The 20893-nt window shown below is 44.8% G+C and overlaps 1 protein-coding gene across 1 annotated transcript in view; it reads right to left on the reverse strand.

Moving 5' to 3' along the window:
• EP300 (E1A binding protein p300) overlaps positions 1 to 15987 on the reverse strand; it is a 58751-nt gene extending 42764 nt beyond the window's left edge. The window contains exons 1-2 of the mRNA XM_015860798.2: positions 14525 to 15987; positions 1599 to 2257 (exon numbers count right to left, since the gene is read on the reverse strand). Coding sequence (XP_015716284.1) covers positions 1599 to 2257; positions 14525 to 14618 — 753 coding nt within the window. The 5' untranslated portion in view covers positions 14619 to 15987. The remainder of the gene's footprint in view (positions 1 to 1598; positions 2258 to 14524) is intronic.
• Between the last annotated feature and the right edge of the window lie 4906 nt (positions 15988 to 20893).

Here is a 20893-nt window from a genome sequence, read left to right on the forward strand (position 1 = left end):
GTGTGGGTTGTACTTCAAGCAAAAAAAAAAAAAAAAAAAAAAAAAAAGCAGAAGTTCTGCATTGCTGTAGAGACTCCCCAGAGCACAACGTGCAGCTTACTTTAGATGTAAAGCACAAGGCAGGATTTGAAGAAGCCACAAAGATGGCTTCATTTTGAACCATCTCAGCCAAGAACTCAATTTTGAGACCTTCCTTGATTTCTCCTAGATAAAGGAGATAGTGTTCCATTGTTAACAGTTTAAAGCTCCACTTTAGGTACAATAAATACGGATTAAGATGTTACATTTCATCCTGGAACTCAATACGTTAATTTTGAACTCCTGAATACAGCTTAACGTCGAAGTACAACAAAGTAAACAATCACCTAATTCCAATACAAAAACACTTCCACATATTTTTTCCCACCATGAACTACAGCTACTCTAGCAATGGGACTTTACAGCAATGCATTTATCAAGCAAAGCTACACCAAATGAACAGACCACAAAATTAACTCGTTACCAGTCACAGCTATCAGAACCACAGGTAGCAGCACACTGAGCTCAAGCAAGCAGCTAAGATGAAAAAAGATTTTAATAATGCTCGTAAGATATCAACGTTTTACTTAGTACATTAAAACACAGCAAAATCATTAACAGGGCAGAATTCAATCCTTCCAAAAACAAAGTTTCCACTCATTAACCAATAAACACAAAATAACTCCATGAAATAAGATGTTTACATATTTTCTAGGCTTTTTAATCAAAACCCAAAAACTTATGCAACATTCATCTGTTTTCCCTATGCTAGTGAAGCTTTTTGTGCAAGGTAAGACAAACTTTAAACAGCTTGTAACTTAGATTGTCTGGTCTTCTCTCACTCTTCCAGAGTAACTCCACAAGAGCTTCGGTTCAGATCTCTTACATTATAAAAGCACACCCACCTTCCCCACAGTATATTTCCTCAGATTTCTGATTTAGAAGAAAAAGGTAAACAAAACCTTTCCAAACTAAGAACTAGAGCTGGGTGCAACTGGACAGCCGCTAGGAACCCAACTCTTGTTTATAGGTATTCACACAAACATTCTTTCTCCAATAACACGAATATGTTTTTCTCTATAAATCCAACATATAACCTAACACACACTGCACCATCAGCCCATTCTAACTTGCATTTGCCTCTTCTCACCTGCTACAGCACAAACCAATGCTCATCTGCTCTCAGCCAGCAAACACTCTCACATTAAGTGTCACACAGAAAAGCACCACAACTTCTAAAAGATCCCGTTTTGTTCCCATCACACTCATTGCACTAGATGGGAAAACACAGTTCTGGTCAAAAGCATGAAACAGATTAAATACTATTAAAGTTAAGTTTACATGAACATTGATAATGTTAACGAATTAAAAAAAAGAACACCACTTAACCTAGCAACAACCATACTTGCTGAGTAACTTCTTGCTTCCCCTGATTGCCATAAATACCACTTTGGCAGTATATTAATTATTCAGCACAAGATCCAGGACTGTTAAAATACAAAAGTCCTATTCTATAGAATCTCTACTGCAGATAAAATGATGTGAAGAAAGGTACTGAAGCCAAGCTTAGCATGCCTTACCTTGTTCATGGCTCCAGGCTGCGGCCCCCTCAGTCCAGCCTGTCCCCCCATCTGTGGAGAGCCTTGCTGCAGTGTCTCAGCCAACAAGTTACCAGCAGTTCCCATTCCTGGATTTGGGTATGGCATATTTGGTCGCCCTCTGCCTGCTCCAATCGAACCGTTCATGACTTGCCCCTGCATCACCCCCTGTCCATTGCCTGCTGCCAACATTCCAGGATTCATGCCAGCATTCATCCCCGTGTTCATTCCCATGCCAGGCTGGTTAACTGGACTGTTTACTGTTGGCATCATTCCTGCTGTAGACTGGGCTGAAGGACCCTGGTTTGGTCCACTTGTACCCATCGCCATACTGGGAGAAGTCAACCCAGCCTGTGCCATGGGGCTTTTCACCATGCTGTTCAACATTCCCATTCCAGGACTATTTTGTGGAGTTTGGCCAGCCATGCCCTGGCCAGGCCCACCAACCCCCATATTGAGATTTGGGGAGCTACCAGCTCGTAAAAGTTCTGACAGCTGCTTGTGTTTAGAGGCAGCATCTTGTGCCAGGCCAAGGCTGGTCTGCAGCTGATTAATGTCACCACCATTGGTGAGTCCCAGTTCTGTGGAGCTGATCAGTTCATCTGGCAAGTCATGTTCCAGATCAAACAGCGATCCAAAATCTGAAAAACAAGAAATTTTATAAGGTCAGTGCAAACAGCAGTAGGTTTCTTCTTGAGTAAAAACCTTGTTTATCAATTCCTTTTTTCTTCTGTCCATTTAACTATCAAAAATGCACTCACTATGTTCCAGTGGAATTTCTCTATCATTTATTATTGAAAACTATCCCAATTAGCTGTCATAAAATTAATTTCTAAACCTTATCAAGCCTACATTGGAGATGACCATTCTACTTGACTTTCCTTCAACAGCTTATTTTGAAAGACCACGATCTCCCAACTCCGGAAATCTGAAGGGAAAGGAGAGGAAAACTCTTAACATCCCATAATCTGCCAATGGAATTGGACAACTGTTATTAACAAGAATGAGAACACCGATGAGAAAACATCACCTTCATTTTTGAGCTTTCACTGAAGCATCACTTTCAGGAAAAGACAACTAATATTGTTATGTGCTTTTCAGAAAATGTTCCTAAAACTGTAAAAGAAAACAGTTTTGTTCCTGTTTGGTTGTTCCATTCAATTTTCTACACCCAGTCCTTCCCAGCACAGACCTGCACAATTAAACCGAGCTTCATGGAACATCCAGTATTTTTCCCACAATAAGCATAGCCAGAAAGCAATCAAAACAAAACTTCCTGGCCATGAAGCTGTGAAAACACATTAGGATAAAAAATAAAACCCACTTAAATAAAATTCATATCACAAGATCCCTTGCAAAGTAATCTGCAAGTAATGAAGTAGAAAAAGATTACTATGTAGGATGCATAGATAGGGGAATATTATACAGTGTCTATTGGAATTCATCAAGAAAAAGTTCCAATGTGTGCAGAGATAGTGTGCACCTTGACCCATGTATTTAAGGCAGCTAAAACAAAAGTGATATGGAAAGCTGATGGCTAACAATAGAACTATTGTACAGCACAGCTACCCAGCAACCAGGCTGTAAAGCATTTGAAATTTGGGAATATACAGCAAAGGGGTTTTCTGTTTTTTAAGTTAAGATTAACTACCGAAATAGTTCAACATCACTCTGAAGAAAGGTCATTTCATGGATGCTCAGTAAGAGGCCTTCCACTGCATCTTCAAAAACTTCAGATCTAGACAAGGATCTAAAATACCTCTCATTATAATTGCCAAGAAGGAAGTGTCAATTACAGTGAATTTTACAGAGGCTGGACGGTGGCTTGTTCCAAATATTAATGGAAAAAAGACTACTGTTAAACAGTACGCAAGTCAGAAAAGCTGATCAGCATTAGAAGCATATTCAAAATGTTTCATACAACAATGAAACCAAACCGCTAAACTCCAGTACTAACTAAGGGGTTTTGATGGTGATTTATTTTCTTATTCTTTTCTAAAAACAATCTCTCAACTGTCATCACAGATAAGACCATGACTTCATAGAATTCTAAAGGTCTGATAAGAGGTTAGCAAGTATTCAGGTATACCAAAACACAGGAGATTTCAAGAGGAGATTGCATAGCTCCACTGATGTATTCTTTGTCACTACAAAGCACCAGAGACAGAATGAGAATTTCCACTAAAGAGCTGTATCTTAAACTGCTAAAAACAGCTGGACCATTCTTGTTAAAGAAAATGTTGTGCTTTAAGTTCTGCTTTCTGGTACATATTAAGGATTTATGCTAAATGACACAATATTTTTCAATACAATCAATATTTTCTCAAGTCTCAAAATGAGAGACGCAGGAAGAATACAGTTCTGTCCAAGTTCTTCGGCATTTAAAACCTGGCAGCAGATGAACAAGAACTTCTACTCCAACAGATGCAGCCTTCAGCACAGAGTGAGTCCCAAAACAAAATCCCACTTCATGTCCCCTGAGAACAGCCTGCTCCATACTCAGCCATTCTCAGCGCCACCTGGAAAGCAGTCAGTAGCCATCTGAATATGAAAAGCAGGTCGTTTTTCAAACCATGGCTGGGTATTTACTCAGAAAGACTTACTTACATGATTTCAGACATAACACTGCAAAAGGGCAGTGCAATTTCAGTTTTGAGACAGAAAGGCTTGCTCATCCTTCTGCACAAGACAATATTAACCTGCCCCTCTGAAGACCTCATTCTTTCAAAATTCCCCCTCATCAAGCAAGTGGATATTTCCAGCTGCTAAGCTGACTTACTCCCACCTGGTGCAGGCTAACAGAGCTCTTTGGTGAGGTGATTTGGTGCAGCCCCACAAGCAGGAAGCAGAAAGCCATAAAAATGTGGTGTTTTTAATTCTCTTTTTATTAACTTCTCACATCGCAACGTATCAACAGTTACATATCAAAACAGAATGACTAAATGGCTGTGAGATTATCCCATTCTTCACACCCAAAGATTTAAATAAGAAAGCATCCTGTTCTTTCCACATGAAACTAACCTGCAAGGATTGGCAGCCACAGAGAACGCGCAATGGAAGAGTTTGATATAAGAATGCAGAACCTACAAGCCACAATCATAAAACCAGTGAAGTACCATTTTGGTGTTGCTTGCCCCTCTTCCCCCCTTTTTTTTCCCCCAAGTCTTTTCCAGAACACAAACTTCAAAGTCTTTTGACAAAATCCAGACAGATTAAAAGAACACAGAGAAAAACGCTCAGCTGTCTGCTAAGCTAAGGAATCACACTTCTAGTCAACTGGCAGGAGGCAGAAGATTTCAGGTACAAGACTGAAACACGAACGGTCTCAAAGGACCATACAGAACAATAGGACTTTGTGTGCATATAGCACACATTACAATCCATTCCAGTCCCTTGCATGTACTGCTCCCCTAAAGCCTGTCATACAGACTTATCTATGGCCACAACAAATGCTGACAAGGTGAGGGCAGACAGCTCTGAGTACATGAAAACCATGGTAAATACATCCATACAAGAGCCAACAGAATAGCTTAAGACACAGGTGACAGAAACCCAGAGAACTTGCTGGCTCTCCACTGCCACTGCTAGCCCTGCAATCTTTTATCATTAAAAGACACATACAAGGAGTTTTTTTAATAAGAAAAAAAGCTGGTAATGAGAAGGGGAAGGAGGTAGAACAGTCCTTCAAAGGTCTGCCTACCTGATTCATAAACCTTAAGGGACTATGGTGTGTAATCACAGACAAAGAGAAGCTGGGACAGAACAGAACAGCCACAGACTGACCTTAAAACTCATCAGGATCACCAAGCAGTACGTGTTGGAACTCAATCTTGATCTCAGTATAGTGGTACAAAGTGATTTCACATGCTGCTGTTAATGGCATTATTAGTGCATCCCACTAATAAATGAAGGTGAAATAAATTGCTCCTGCCATCTAAGATAATGAAAGATGGAAGGCACTTCTGAAACACAGCATCCAAGTAGGTACTAATCGTCAAACTGAAATAGACTCTGCATGCAAAGGCATATAATAATTTCCACTAGGAACTGTAATGCCACTGAATGTCAAAATGAGTCTCTGTAGTGTGAAGAAACTGGCCCAACTTGCCATGGCTGTGTTAAATCTGCAGTAAGAAAGTGGGTGAGGAAAGCCAGTAGATGGAATGGGTCCATTTTTTGTAACAGCTTCCCAGCTCACCTGGACTGAGTCATGTGAACTGCATCCTCTGCTTTGAAAGCAACTGCAAAAATCACCGTGTTCACTTTTGCTTGTATGTGGTGCAGTTTGCTCAGTTTCGGACCGTACGGACACTTCTGCTAAGTTTGCCTTTGACAGCATCTAATCTGCATGACACAAGGAGACTGCCAGACTGGAATGGAAATGCACCTAACACCAAGAAGGCCCTTAAGCCACTACAGATTCGTGGTGAGCAGTCAAAACCCATAAGTCATTAAGGAATCAGTGCCCTTTCAACCAAGTCCCAAAGTAGGTAATTCAAGCCAGTGTTACTGCAAGAGCGCAGGGCAGCCCCGGTGATAACAGCTGTCAAAGCACACAAGGAAAGGCAGAGATTTCTGACAAAAGCACTCACAACACAAGGACAACACATTCATCCTAACTGGTCAGCAAAGAAACTCATATGTGGATTTAAGTGGCACATGTTACTTTCTTTAGCATGCTTTCTAGCCTACAGTCAGTAGCCTTCTCATTTCTGGCTTAAGACAACAGAGTTCCCATCACCCTCCAGAACAAAACAGGAGTTTCTATCAATACGGAGATTAGCCGGTTCTAGCAAAAGGGCTCCAATGAATCCTGTCAGCCTTCTGAGAACTTGCTTACATGCTACAAAACAGCCCAGACCACTTCAGTTTCACATGTTCTGTACCACAGCCTCAACATATTAAAGCACTCAGTCTTGAAGGAGGTGGTGTATCTGAAGAAACAGCACCACGTGCTGACAGTGATGCCAGAAGAACCCTTCACATAAGACAACTCACTCCAGTGCTTGTTGCTGACCATAAGGAAGGAATGAGCCATTCAGTTTCTGTCCCTGCATCCCATGGACTACGTTACATTCTTAACTCAGACATCAAGCCGCTTAGCAGTCCCCTTTTTGCACAAACGTTCCTGGGGTCCAGAAGTGTATCAGTGATCAAGTAATACCACAGTCCTTCGGTTCACAATGAGTCACATGGGCAAGGCTCACTACAGGACACTGAACACAAAGTACACACACGACAGGGTTGACAGGAGCTGTGGATGATCAGAGACTACACAGAAAACATGAAACCTACGCTATGCTTTCAGACAAATAGCAGCAGTAAGGTGCTGAGCACAGCATCTTCCCTACATGGCGACATCAAAGCTATCCAGGAACTGAACAGAGCCAAAGTATAACAGCAAGAAAGCCCAGCATCTACAACCAATACCCAACAGTAAGCAGCACCAGCAGTACAGGCCCTAAAAGGCATTGCCTGAAATACCCTTAAAACAAAAAAAGGGAGAGAGGGGAGCAGAACACAAGAAGTAAAAATGGCAGAAGGGGACGCTGAGCCGCATTCTCACAACTCCATGAAAATGCAGAAGCAAAGGTGAAGCACGGATTGGTAACAAAGCACTAATAAATGAAAATCATCAATTCCCACGGCACCTGCAATGGCAGAACATGAAGCCAGACATGTTCAGGCAATTTTAGCTGGGGAAAAGCATGCTAAGAAAGAGGCAAAAACTCTCAAGATTGCTACTAAGTGGGTGTGAGAGAGTTTTGCTATATTTTGGAGAAGAGATTTATGCTTATGATTAAAAGCCTTGAAGGAGAAAGCTTTTCACATAAGATGGTCTGTGAAGCCACAATTACCCGATGGTAACAAGAACTCTGCCAAACCATTTTTCCTACCTTAAATTGTAGAATTTAAAATAATCTACTAATTTGATGCAAGACAGAAGGGGAAAAAACCATTCAGCATCAGCCTACACAATGAAGGTTTAGATTCATCATTGCTACTACTGCTGCTTCCAAAATCCTATGGCATCAGCCTCTACATAACTGTAGTCATCGCACATGGCCAAAGCGGAAGCGTGATGCGGAGGTCTTTACCATTGCTTGTGCAAGAACAGCTGAGAATTCTTATGCTGTATGACAGTATTTCAATAACTTAAGTCTTCGCAATAGACTTTTAAATTCTGTTCCCTGCAAGAAACTGGGGAAGCACTGCCTCCTCCTTCCTTCCTGCTAATCCAACGAAGGCCTAAATTTGCTCACCACATCAAGGAACTTGATAACTTGAAGACAAACCACAAACAACACAAGCAAAAAATACATCTGAAAGGGATGCGTGCTACTCATTCTGAGAGTGGGCTCAGCGCCCCTAGAAGATACCACGTGCAAAGGCACAAAACATGTCAGCAAGTCATGCTAGCATGCAGCTCCAGGCATTGGTTTGTACAAGCAACTTGGTCAAAAAGTGCAATTCATTATCTAGAACACACGACTTCATACTAGTTCTAACAAGCAGATAGAAACATCAGAATTTTGCAAGCATAAAAAAAAGTCATTTTAAAGTAGCGACCTATTGCTCAACATCTATCAAAGGCTACTTTAGGACTGTGCTCTTTCTTCATTTTCCAAGTTATTCCCATCCCCTTTCAACTTGCATTTTGGAGAAAAGTCTGAATTCCACTCAGAAAATTAATCTACAAGTTTAATTTCTCCTCTACTCCAACTAATTTACAGACCAGTTTTAGTAGACTCTGGATAACATGAAGTTTTTGGCAACGTCAGATGAATATTGTGTTCTCGTTTTCATTCAAAGCTCTTTACAGAGCAGCATTTAGAGATACCGATGAGTGCAGTTCACTGCTGAAAGAGTGAAAACTTCACGATTCTGGAACACAGATTTTGCTCTAGGGAAAATGAAATGTTATAATCATATGGAGAAGACATTTCTTAAGGTGGAAGTTCAGAAACACTGTTCTTTGTGTAGCAACGTACTCACGCTTTTATGTAATACAGCAAAAACGTAGCAGCCTTGCTGTCCTTGATGATCTAAATAAGATGAAGCGCTGATATTTCAATTCCAAGGTGCTGAAGTCACACAGTTAATGGTTAACTTGTGAACGTGTTGGTGTTCGCATGAATTTCATCGTGCTACCTTTCCAGTCTCAAATTAAATAATCTTGCTCCCAAGAGTATCTTGCACATGGATGCCATTGAAATTCCCACAGGGCCACATTAGGTTGCATACTGCTCATCTGTGGTATTGCCAGAGAGCAAGAAAGGCATTTTAGCCAGGAGTCTGATAAATGATGGAGCACCACGCACACAAGTCTGGAAAGCTGGTGGTCTCTGCAGTCTGAGAGCTGCTGGTTTGCTACACTCGTAGGCAAAAAAAAATGGGTACAGACAGATAGGAAGGAAACATGTTTGTCGGCAAACAGACATCACCAGCTTCATTTCAAAAATGGTTACAAATCAGGTTCAGGGAAAGAATGAAGCTGACTTTGTTGTCATCTCCAACTCTGCAATGATGCAATCTGCACGCACAATCAGCAGAGTGAAGTCAGTCTGCTGACTGACTTGAGTTCGTTCAACATTACTCCCAAGTAAAACCAGAAAGGTAGTAGTATAGTATCAAGTTCATAGATACTTAAACCAAAAGACAGCACATCAGACATCAACTTGATCCAGCCATTCAGCTGGAGTTCCTGATACCCAGGAACATCACAGTTCTGCAAGCAAATAAATGCAGTTCAAAATTCCACTTCTTGTGGAGATGCAGAATAGATGCAGTATTGAAGAGTTTCGCACTGTCAAAAACGGAAAAGAGCTAAAGACTTATCCAGCCCATTTTACAGTCATCAGTAATAGAAAGAGATCTGAGAATCTTGTAGTAAACTTTCACTTTTTCAGTGAGAATCCTAGCTTAGACCATAGTTCCGTATCCACACTGTTTCTGTAAGCACAGCCAACTAAACCATGAGTTACTTATGGAGTAGAGAATTTAACATTCCTCTTCCAGACTTTCATCAGCAAGTTCTGTCAGAGAAGGGCGCTTGAAAAAAGAAAACGCATTTTGCACAACTCTAAACACTCTCACATGCCAAAGCGCTTTAAGCAAACTTGTTGCTACTTAGAAAGCAAACAAAATCACATCGGCCAGTATATCAGTCACCGCTCAGGGAGAGGATTCCTGTGATTCGCCCTGCATCCATTTCTACTTGAAGTCCTCTAAACTCAACCTAGCTCTGGATGCACTGTCACTGCATACAGCCATATGCAAGGACAGATGTATTTTACTTCAGCCTGCTGCTACAGTGTAAGGAAAGACAGAAAACCCAAGTCCTTGGAGACAGGTGCGTGTTATCTGATGATGAGAACGACACAGCAAAAATACTCTGCCAGATAATAACTCTGAGTGACTTCTGGCCAAACCCTCTCCAAGGGGACCCTACTTATGGTGATGAGAAAGGTTAAAGTAACGTCACTGCGTTGTTAGAACATGCACTGAAAGGCTGCTCCTCTGAAGAGCAGCCTATGAAGAGAAGGAAAAAACAAACAAGAAACGATACCAAATTAAAATCTAGTAATAAAATCACTTTGAACTTTTCCTGTAAAACTATTTTTGCTGTACCTTTGTAACTTGGAAGCACATTCTCAAAAAAGCTCTAGATTCTACTACACTCTCCCCAGCTAAAGCATTCTGAAGGGTTTTTCTTGCGAATACAGAACTGACCAACGACCTAGGGGCTGCCTGGACTAAATCTCAGCCCTGCTCTGACACTGCAAAGAAAGGATGCTGAAGTTAGCAGGGTATTTTTCATAACCTGTACAAGACACACCCAACTCAGCGGAGTAGTAAAAGCAGCAGCACAGCAATTTGGAAGTGCGGGAACATCCAAAGCCTGTAGCAACCTTTCAGAGGAAATCCTAAGTGCCATCAGAATGATCGCTTTGCAAAACATTTAATATACCTCTTCCTCATGCAGATACTTCGACAGTCCAGACAACTGTAAGGCACAGATACCCCATCACTCTCCATGGTGTGTCCCTGTGTCTGCCTCTGGCTTGAATGTAATCTACTGCAATGCCAGGTTTACAGACTATATCATCCAACAGACTCTATTTTTAATGCATTTCTCATCTCACTACAAGTAACGCTTGGGGGGAAAAAAAGAAAAGAAAGAGGTTCAACAAGAAGGAATAGAAACTTTGAACTGATGGCTCCAAGCAGCAAACAGCTTGGTCTTCAACACTGGTCAGAAAACAGATTTGTTATTTAAAAGATGTGTATACAAACTCTAAGAAAAAAATACACAAAAACCAGCTCTGTTTTCACTCTGCTATGAAAACCTTACAAGTGCCTCTGGAAAAGGCAGTAAGACAAGATCAGTAAGATTCATTTCAAGCAAGGAAACGGTCTGATAACATTTGGAACACATGAAAGATGAGGATCAGTCAAAACCGTGACAGCCCAGGTCAGAAGTTTGGGCTTTGTTGGTTTGTTTTTTGGCGGTTGTCTTCATGCAAGATTTAAACCTTTGCTGTAAGGGAAAGTTTTAAAGGTCAAAAGCAGCTCCTGAAGGAAACTAACAAAACAAGAAGACTTGTCTTACACACAGTTTAAGTCAGGTACTGAAATGGAGAGACTGAAGATGTGTTACCGCTCAGAAAAATGAGACTTTTGGATTTGGTAAACTGAAGGAAGTTAAGGCACACACGAAGCCAGCAGCAATGTCTGACAGAACACGTGCCAGCTAATTAATTGTAGAAAACTGACTTAGAGCAAGTCAGAAACACTAAGCACTTCCAATCCTATTTTCAGATCTAACAACCAAAGAAGCAATACCGTACCAGCACACTGCAGTGCTGCCTATATTCCATTTCTATTGCTTGATGGAAGACAGCAGTTTGGAATCCGCAGCACCAAAAGCTTTCCCAGCACACAGAACCCAGGTTATTTCTAAGGACAGCAAGAGATGTAAAAGATGATTACCCTCATCTTCACTGAATACACCACATAGAAATTTGTACGTGGCAATCTCAGCACATCCCCATCACCATGGGGAAAAAAACTGAAGAGATCACAGATAGAAAAGACGACATCAAATCGCTACTGAAAGCATCCCTTTAAAAATGAATTGTTATGAGAGATTTCTACTCATTTGCTCAAGGAGACGATTGTTCAGGATGCACTGAAATAATGCCGCTATAGTGGTGGAAAAAAATAGACTGAGTCATACAATTAATTTCCTAATATAATGTTAAAAAAATCTTCCCAGATGAGATGCAACATATGAAAACAGTGTTTCTGCCAGAGAGGAAGAGCTAAGCAAATGAAGCTACACTGGCAAATGACTTTTCTCAATGTAACTGCTCAGTACAGAAAAGTTGCTAGCACAGTGTCACAAATTTATATGCCACTCTGAGGACACTGTGCCAACAAAAGGTGAGCCCACAGCGAAGCTTGAAGTATGAATACCTGAAGATAATACATGTGTGATTACCATTCTTCTATCCAACTAATTGATTGAGTTTAGTACATTCCCATTCCACAACATCAGCATCATCCCAAAATGAAAATGTCAGTGAATCAGAGGCTCGGTGTACGCATATTGGTGACTGAACTACCAGACTGGGATTAAGTTAACTACAACCAGCCATCACTTCGAGGTACCTAACAGGCTGAAACTGTATTTCCCATTAAGAAATCAAGGCAACAAGTCAGCAGAGGAAACAGGCTCACAGCCCCACTGTGTGAGCTGGAAAGTTTGATGGACCCTTGAATTTTCTAAACCTCTCTCCCTCCAGGTTGAATATAGAAACTGAACCCTGAGTTTAACAAGAGTGCTGGAACAAGGAGATGAGCACCGTGCTTCTGATTTTCTGTAATGAACTCAGGAGCAGGGACAATTTAATAGATTCTCTGTGTGGAATTTATGACAGGAGAGCTGCCAGCACTATTTCAGAACAAATTTAAAGAGCAGATACGTTAAAAATGACAACTTGAGAGCTGCTTCCCACAACAACAAAAGCGAGATCCAAAAAAGAGCCACACAAGCAGCAATTGAAAAATATATGTATAGGTTTGGCACACTTGATTTTATTTCCATCAGAGAAACAGGTGTAGTAAGTTAAAGAACAAAGTGGAAGTGTCCCAAATGCGGGTTAAAAATTGTCAGATAAGAAACCAGAAGGGTTAAAAACCCTCTGTGTAGCATCTGTGAAGCACCTGCAGCACTACAAACCTCTGCACTGCTACCAGACGATGACCACCTCACTGACTCTATAAGACTTTTATTCCATTTTGTGCTGCCACTTCTGAGTTCCTGCTCAATACTCCTCAGTATTTCACTGTAACTAGAGAAAGTCAATTTATTAAGCTGCTCGATAAGCTCACAATTAAAAACCAACGCGTTAATTCACATCCACAAACAAAATGAGATCACCACTGCCAAGACAAAGTCAAAATGGTTACAGCTGAATTAGGTACTGGTTTCCAAGCCCAGCAGCGAGCACTGGCTAAAGATTTTCCGTCCCTCTTCTGCTCTCTCACTGAAGACCTGTTGATAGTGGGGGGAACAGTCATTTCCTTCAGTCACACACTATCCTCCCTGGATCTAACACGCTCTAAAAGTTGCACACAAACTTTTCAGAGCTAATACGTCATTCACCAAGAACAGGGAAGACAAAAGTCACAACTCTGAACGTGATTCCAAGCAGCACCACAGCTACTGCTCAATCCAACTGAATCCTGTAACCTTCTGCTTACTGTCAAGAGTCAGATCAATCAGCTCTCTTAGTCTTTTAAAACTGTTCCTTCTTTTCAGCTCTGATTGCTGTCCACATCTCCAGGAGACCTAAAGTGACTGCAGTGAGACTCCAGAGGACAGGTAACCAAGTGCTCTCTCAGCAGAATGATACCAAAAGCTCATCTGCTTCTCAAGAGGCATCTAAAAGCAGAGCATCCCATTGGTACACCCTCTGCTCTCCCAGCACAACCAGATCTATCTGCAAGGGGTTGGGACACCCATCATTTCTCACCTCCACAGCATCACCAAGGAGCTCTAAAGGGACTGCAGAGAAGCCCCTCCATCTTCATAACCTGTATGTCTACAGGGTAGTTTCAGACATTTTGGTCTCACAGCAAAGAAACGGGAGATGCAAGAAGTGCACTCCATATTGATTCTTGATGCAAATAAGGTGAAGTAACATTTTGTTTCTCTAAGAGTCCTGATGAACCTCGTGCCCTAAAGTGGCAATCTGGTTTCAGGCTTTAGGCCACTGGCTTTGGCAAAAGAGCTATCAGAAGCAAATGAAAAAGCAAATTTGGGACATTCCTCAGCAAAGAAGAACAAGGAAAACAAATAATACAATACGATCAAATAAACAGTATGCATGGGGAGGGGGGGGGGGAGAGAAAAGGAACAGAGAAATAAAGCCAATTACTAAACAAACTCTAGAGGCAAAAATATACACGTGAATCTATGTAAAACAAGAAATAAGCCACGCATTTGTGTATGTGGACAGGCACACCCATAAATTCAACAATAAAGAGTGCTAAAGATGATGCTCCTGTGCAATTTCAATCTTCTGCAACGGGAACTCAAGGCACCCAGCCTCGCCGAGGAGCTCTGCCATAGCGACAGCGTAAAAGACGAGAAATGGACTAAATCTGGGCAGCGATTGCCCAAATGCACAATGCAGAGACTAGCTTCGCTTCCAAAAGAAACAGAAGGGCAGAAACACGCGAACACCCTCCTGCACCGTGAAGCAAATAGGTTCGGAGCTGGAAAGGCCGAGGGCAGGCCCGAGGCAGAGGGAAGGAACGGGGAATTCGGGCAGGAGAGGGAAGAAATAGGGGAAAAAAGGGAGAGGAAGGAGGCCGAGGCCCGAGCCCCCGAGACTGACCTGTGCCGTCGCTGGCGGACACGGAGAGCGCCGGCGAGGAGAGTTTAGGCCGCTTGGCTGAAGGCGGGCCCGGCTCCACCACATTCTCGGCCATTTTTAATTCTTTTTTAGACAATCACTCCGAGCAGAGAAACGGCGGGGGGAGCCCCCAACTCCTGGGGCCGGGCCTTCGGGGGGCTGCGGTGCGGCGATGCGGAGGGGCGAGGAGCGGCCGAGTTCCCCTTTTTCCGCCCCTGGGAGGAGCGGGGCGAGGTGGGAGCGGAGGGGCTGAGAGAGGCCTCTGCCCGCGGGCGCGGGGCCGCGCGGGGATGGCAAAAGCCCCCGCCAAAAAGAATAATTAAAAAAAATATTAAAATAATTAATAATAATTAAAAAAAAAGAGGCTGGTGGTGTTGGTTATTTTGTTGTTGTTGTTGTTGTTTGGGTTTTTTGTTGTTTTTTTTCTTTCCTTCCAGTGAGATTAATCCCGGCTGTTGTGCTGCTGGTGCTTCCTCGCCGCCGCCACCATCATCACCTTCATCCTCCGGGGGCTCTTCTCCTCCTCCTGCTGCTGCCTCCTCACCGCCGCCATCAGCCTCTTCCTCCTCGGCGCCGTCCTCCTCCTCCTCATCGCCACCAGGAGGCGGGCGAAGGAGGAGGGGAGAGAAGAAGGAGGAGGAAAAAAGAAAAAACGACCGCCGTCCTCCTCCTCCCGCAGCAGCGCCTTCCCCCTCCGACACCACCCTGCGAAAAAGAACCCACCGGCAGCGAGCGGGCCGGGGGCAGGCGGCCGGCCGGGCGGCCCCAGCTCCAACGCGCGTTTTCCTCTCGGTCGCTCCGCTTAATGGCTGCAGCAAGGGGAGCTGGAAGGAGGATGAGGATAAGTCCCAGGAGTCTCCGCTTCACATCTTGTTGTGCAGAAGGAGGAGGGGTTGTTGTTCTGATGGAGGCAGCGCCGATCGCGGGATGGGGAGCCGGGGGGCCGGGTTTCGACACCCTTCTCTGCCTACCCCCCCCTTCTCCGCCCTTCTCTTCTTTTTCCCCTTCCTCTTTCTCTCGCTCTCAGTAGTGCGCTGCCCCCCCCTCGGGCGCAGGCAGAGGGGCCGAGCCCACGGCAGCAGCAAGAGGAGGAGGAAGGAGCCGGCCCCTCCCCCGCTCTCTGCCTACCTTCCCCCTCCTCCCGGGCGGCTGAGGATGGCTGCGGGCGCCGGGGCCGGGCGGGGAGGGGGCTGCCCGGCTCCGCTCCGCCACGGGGACTCCCTCTTCGCGAGGGTGGGGAAAGGAAGCGACGAGGTTGGTAGCGGGGAGGGGGGGGGGAAAGGAGAAGGAGGAGGGGGTGCGGCTCAGCGACCCCTTCGAGCTGAACTGAAGCGGGGGATGGGGGGAAGGGAAGGGAGGGGGTTAAAATTAAAGTAATAAAATCAAATAAAGATTCCGCCGGGAGTGGGTTAAATGGCCGAAGGAGGGAGGGAGAGGGGGAAGGGGAGGGGGGGTCCCGGCGCTGCCCGCGGGGGGGCGGATGGGCGGGGGGGGCGGGACGCGCAGCGGCGCGGGGGCCGGGCGCAGGCTCCCTACTGCCCCTGCCTGGCGCTCAGCGGCCGCCGCTCCCGGAGCGTGTGCGACGGCGCGGGCGAAGCGAGAGCGGGGGGGAGGAAGGAGGAGAGGGGAGAAATTAAATAGAAGGAAATTAAGAAATTAAAAAAAAGGGAAGGGGAAAGAGAAGGGAGATAGCGGGGGGCGGGCGGCTCGGGTCCTCGCTGCTCTCCCCGTCCCCTAGTCGGGCCCCTGGGTCTCTCTGCGCTGCCCTCCCCCCGGCTCGCCCCGTCCGCTCGGCCTCTGGCTCTGTCTCTCCCTCCCTCGGTCGCTCACACACAAACAAAATGGCGGCTGTTGTTTCTTCACTCTGCCGAGTCCTCGGAGGGAAGCGAGCGGCGGCGGCGGCGGCCGGAAATGAGCCAAGAGGGGGGGGGGAGAAAAAAGGGGGGGGCGTGGTCAGCGCTTGGGGGCGGGGCCAGGGGGCGCTGGCGCACACAATGGAACGCGGGGGGCCGGCGTGCGGCAGCCGGCGGGAAGGGCGGGGCCGCCGCGAGGTCACGAGACCGCGTCGACGAATCAGCGGGCGCCGCTCGCCGGCTTCTTCCGCAAACTGCGTTGGCCCCGCCCCTTAAAGGGGAAGTGCCCCCCCCAAAAAAAAAGCTACGTTTCCTCCTTCCGCTCGTCACGCACTTTTCCGTCGGCCAAGAAGCGGCTGGTGGCGGTGGCTCAGAGCGGCCTGCGGCACCGCTAGGCCCCGCCCCGGCCCTACACCGTCAGTCGCGTCCTGCCGGGCCCGGCACCCGACGTCACTCGCCACAGCCATAACCCCTCGCAGCCCCTGAGCCATTGAGGGCTTAACGGGGATTAGCGGCTGGCCAGGGGTTGCTCAAACCTTTAAACGCTCGTCATGTGTCATTAGCGAGGAAATGCCCCAGCCCAGCTCCTCTGTGAAGCGATAAGAGAGGGAAGGAAGTGCGGGGCTGCGTGTGTTCTTCGTGGAAAGACGCAGTTCCTTTCGATGTGCACTGTCCCGTTTGGAAGGAATTCGAGCTCTGCGTGTTGGTTCGTCAATAAAAGAGTCCAGGAAAATGATACGTTTTTAATCTTCTGAAGGTCTAAGTGCTTAGTTGAGATTTCTACCTTAAACTTGGGTTGGGGGGGGGGGGGTAGAGACTCACATCTCATCATACACGATCTGTGAGGCCTTCATAGCATCGGCACCCCACCTCCCCTGTCCTGAGCCCTCTGCAATCCTGTACGGATGAACTGAAGCAGGTATTGAGGAAGAGCCTATCACAAAAAACAGTGAGTGTGACAAAAACAGCTGGTAGAGCTTCCTAGTCCTATCGCCATTATCCTCCAGCTCCCTCATACTTCCAGCCCTGAGCTTCCCGTATTTGGGCTTTATTTCAAGGAGAGCTGCTGTCATTTCCCTCAGCACCAGCAGGAAAATGGGAGCAGGGCTCTGCTCAAACAGTCCCAGAAGCGATCAAAAGAGCCTTATCTGTCCCAAAGAGTTCTGGAGCAACAGTATCCAAATCCATACATTTAGAGATAAAGCTGAAGACATCTGGAAAACAACAGCAACAAGCAATAGGAAGAAGCCAGGAGATCAGAAGGCTCGTTGCTCCCAGAACTGAAGTTGCTGGGGTTAACAATGACCGAGCAGCATCACCTTACAGACTGTTACGATTCTCACTGCTTTTTGCCTCCAATTGCTGCTAAACTCCCAGAAATATCCCAGTCACAGAAGTCTCATGTTACCTCAGTTTATTTAGTCAGATTGCCTATTTCCCTTCCTTGTGAAGTGCTTTATTTTTTTTTAACCACAGCTGAGACTAATTTTAACTATTTTTTTAACTTTTTAAAGTCCCCTTAGAATTAAAAGCCGACTGAAATAAGTCTATATACAGTTTTCAGACTCTCTAGAGGCCCTTAATCCATACTTTGAGAAGGAATTAATGCCAGCTTTATAAAGATACCAAGGTGCACATAAACACCTATGTGCTTTTAAATATCTGGCCCTTACTAAACAAGTTGAGAGGAAAGCAGATGTTTCAAATAAGAGTTTTGTGACACCAGCCCCTATCTAGAGGCTTGCTCCTACCAACAGTTGCATGTAGCACATAGTTCCACTGCAATCTTGCTGTACTGCTTGCCATAGTAAAACTGAGCTTGCATGCTCACTAGATCACAGACTAAAAGTGAAGAATCTGGGTAGTTATTTGCTATTCCAGAGTGTATCACAAGCATTAGTTGGTTTAGTTAAGCACTAGAGGAAGCTGACAGAAAAATAAAGAAAAACCCAAAGCACCAAAGTCCTTTATTTGCGTAGCTTCCTCTCTGTTCAGCCTTAGAACAACTTTAGGGAATTATCTTATCCAAACTGTGGGAAACATATATTTCTGGTGAATGCCAGAAGTCCTGCATCCGTATTCTTCACATTACAGAGAATCACAGAATGGCCCGCGTTGGAAGGGACTTCAAGGATCACTAATCTCCAACCCCCCTGCCACAGTCAGGGCCACCAACCTCCCCATTTACTAGACCAGGCTGCCCAGGGCCCCATCCAACCTGGCCTTGAATACTTCCAAGGACAGGGCATCCACAGCCTCTCTAGGTAGCCTGTACCAGCACCTCACCACTCTCATAGTAAAGAGCTTCCCCCTGACATCCAATCTAAATCTTCCCTCCTTCAACTTAAAACTATTTCCCCTTGTCCTGCTGTTATCTACCCTGTCAAAGAGTTGACTCCCCTCCTGTTTGTAGGCTCCCTTTGGGTACTGAAAGGCTGCAATGAGGTCACCCCACAGCCTTCTTTTCTCCAGGCTGAACAAGCCCAGCTCCTTCAGCCTGTCTTCATATGGGAGGTACTCCAGCCCCCAGTCATCTTTGTGGCCCTTCTCTGGTCCCCCTCCAACAGCTCTTTGTCTTTCTTGTACTGGGGGCTCCATACCTGGATGCAATACTCCAGATGGGGCCTCACAAGAGCAGAGTAGAGAGAGACAATCACCTCCCTGTCCCTTCTGGCCACCCCTCTCCTGATGGAGCCCAGGATGCTATTTGATACATTAATGTATTAACTGATAGGTTAGTAAAACCATGCATTTTGCAGTAGAGGTTTCACAGCCAGAAGAATATGTTAGTTCTTTACATATTAGTTTTCCACATTAAAGAAATTAATATAAGCTGAAGTAGAGGGAAAATAAATTGAAATAAATAAATAAATGCCATTTGTCACTTTTTTTTTTCTGGGGGAAAACAAACAAACAAACGCACACAGCTCCCTAAAACAAGAAAAGGAGAAAAGAAATAAGACACATAAATAGAATAGAAATCAATAAATAAAAATGTTAGAGGGAGAGCCTTCAGCATCTGTTCATTTTCCTGAAAACATTGCAGTTTTCTTCAATGAACCTCAATACAGAAGCACAAAACCAACTGTTGTTAAGTGTCATCTGCCAAATTCAAAACACTTTAAATGACTGGAAAACAACAATAAAACATAAAGCATTCTAAAAACCAAATACATAGGCCTATGTGAATAAAACTAAGAAAAGATTCAACTAGAAAAAAGAAAACAGAGCTATTTTCCAAAGAACAAGCACCTCTCCTTCTTACCTCAGTTTTCACATCCCCACACTGAGAACAGTAGAACTTATTCCCTGAGAACTAATACCCAGAAGAATTAATTAGCTCATTATTGCCAGTAATTACAGTGGTTGTTATGTGCTTTGAGATAGCTGGGTGAAAGTACCTTAAGACTGATTAAAATGAGAACCTGCTCAGGAAAGCAATAAGAAGAGGAATGCGAGGCCTTGAACTTTTATCATGGGATCTCGTTTGGCCTTAGCTGGTAGTAGTTGAAAACTGTAAGCGTGCCCAGCTGCTCTGAGGGCTACAGGGAATGAGATAACATCCTGTCGTGCAGCGGGAGTCATTGAAGTGCCCAGAACGTTGTGTCCTAGCATTGACAGCACAAGCATTTCTCCCTCCCATTGGTGTGTGGGATGCTCCTCTCTTCTCGTCCCTGTCCCTTGCTGTAGTTTCCAGCTGTTTTCACTTTCTTGTATGCTTCCAATGGCTGATGTCTGTGGCTAGCAGGTAATTTCTCCTCTGTGCCTCAACTGCTTCCTGCTGCTTCTCCTTGCTGGGAGAAGGAGGGATGACCCCCTTCCAAGAGGGGGATCTGTATGCAGAGGGGTGTCTCTTGGAGTGGGTCAGAAGGATGAGAAAATGATTTAAGGCTTCAGTCCTTGCAAGCAATGCCGGGGCACAGAGATATTTCTGGAAAGCAGGAACCAGCTGTGCCTGAGCAGAGAGCACTGCTCAGCCCAGTGTCAGTGTTGAAACCCAGCAGCATTTTGATACAAGACACATTTTATTAAAACCATAAGAAGCAACCAGTCAATAGCTGGTTCTTGCAGCTAGCGTATACATAAAAGAAATGTCTGGCTGGCTGACAACAAGCAAAATGCTTGCAGTCCTCGGCCCCAGAAATGCAGGCTTCCTTAGTCACACAGCTTTCAATAGCTGCAAACACAGAGTTATGTTGCTAAATGTTAAGGGCTCAGCTGTTTACCAGAAGAATGTTTCCTCCCCGGAACACATGTTTTTGCTTAAAAGAACTTCTCCAAAACACTTAATTTCATTAGAAAACGCAGCATTATAGTCCTAACAAACAGCCATACAGTGTCCCTTTGAAGGAGCAAAAAGAGCAGATTGGACTGCTGGGTTTAGCAGAGGTGGGCTCTGTGTAGGAAACACCACTGCTTGAGATCTGGTGTTTTAAAGCTCATCTCAAGCTCTGAAATGCATTTATGGTATGCATTGTTTTCATATTCTGTTCCACGT

The sequence above is a fragment of the Coturnix japonica genome, chromosome 1 (genome assembly GCF_001577835.2).
Source record: "Coturnix japonica isolate 7356 chromosome 1, Coturnix japonica 2.1, whole genome shotgun sequence".
Taxonomy (NCBI): domain Eukaryota; kingdom Metazoa; phylum Chordata; class Aves; order Galliformes; family Phasianidae; genus Coturnix; species Coturnix japonica.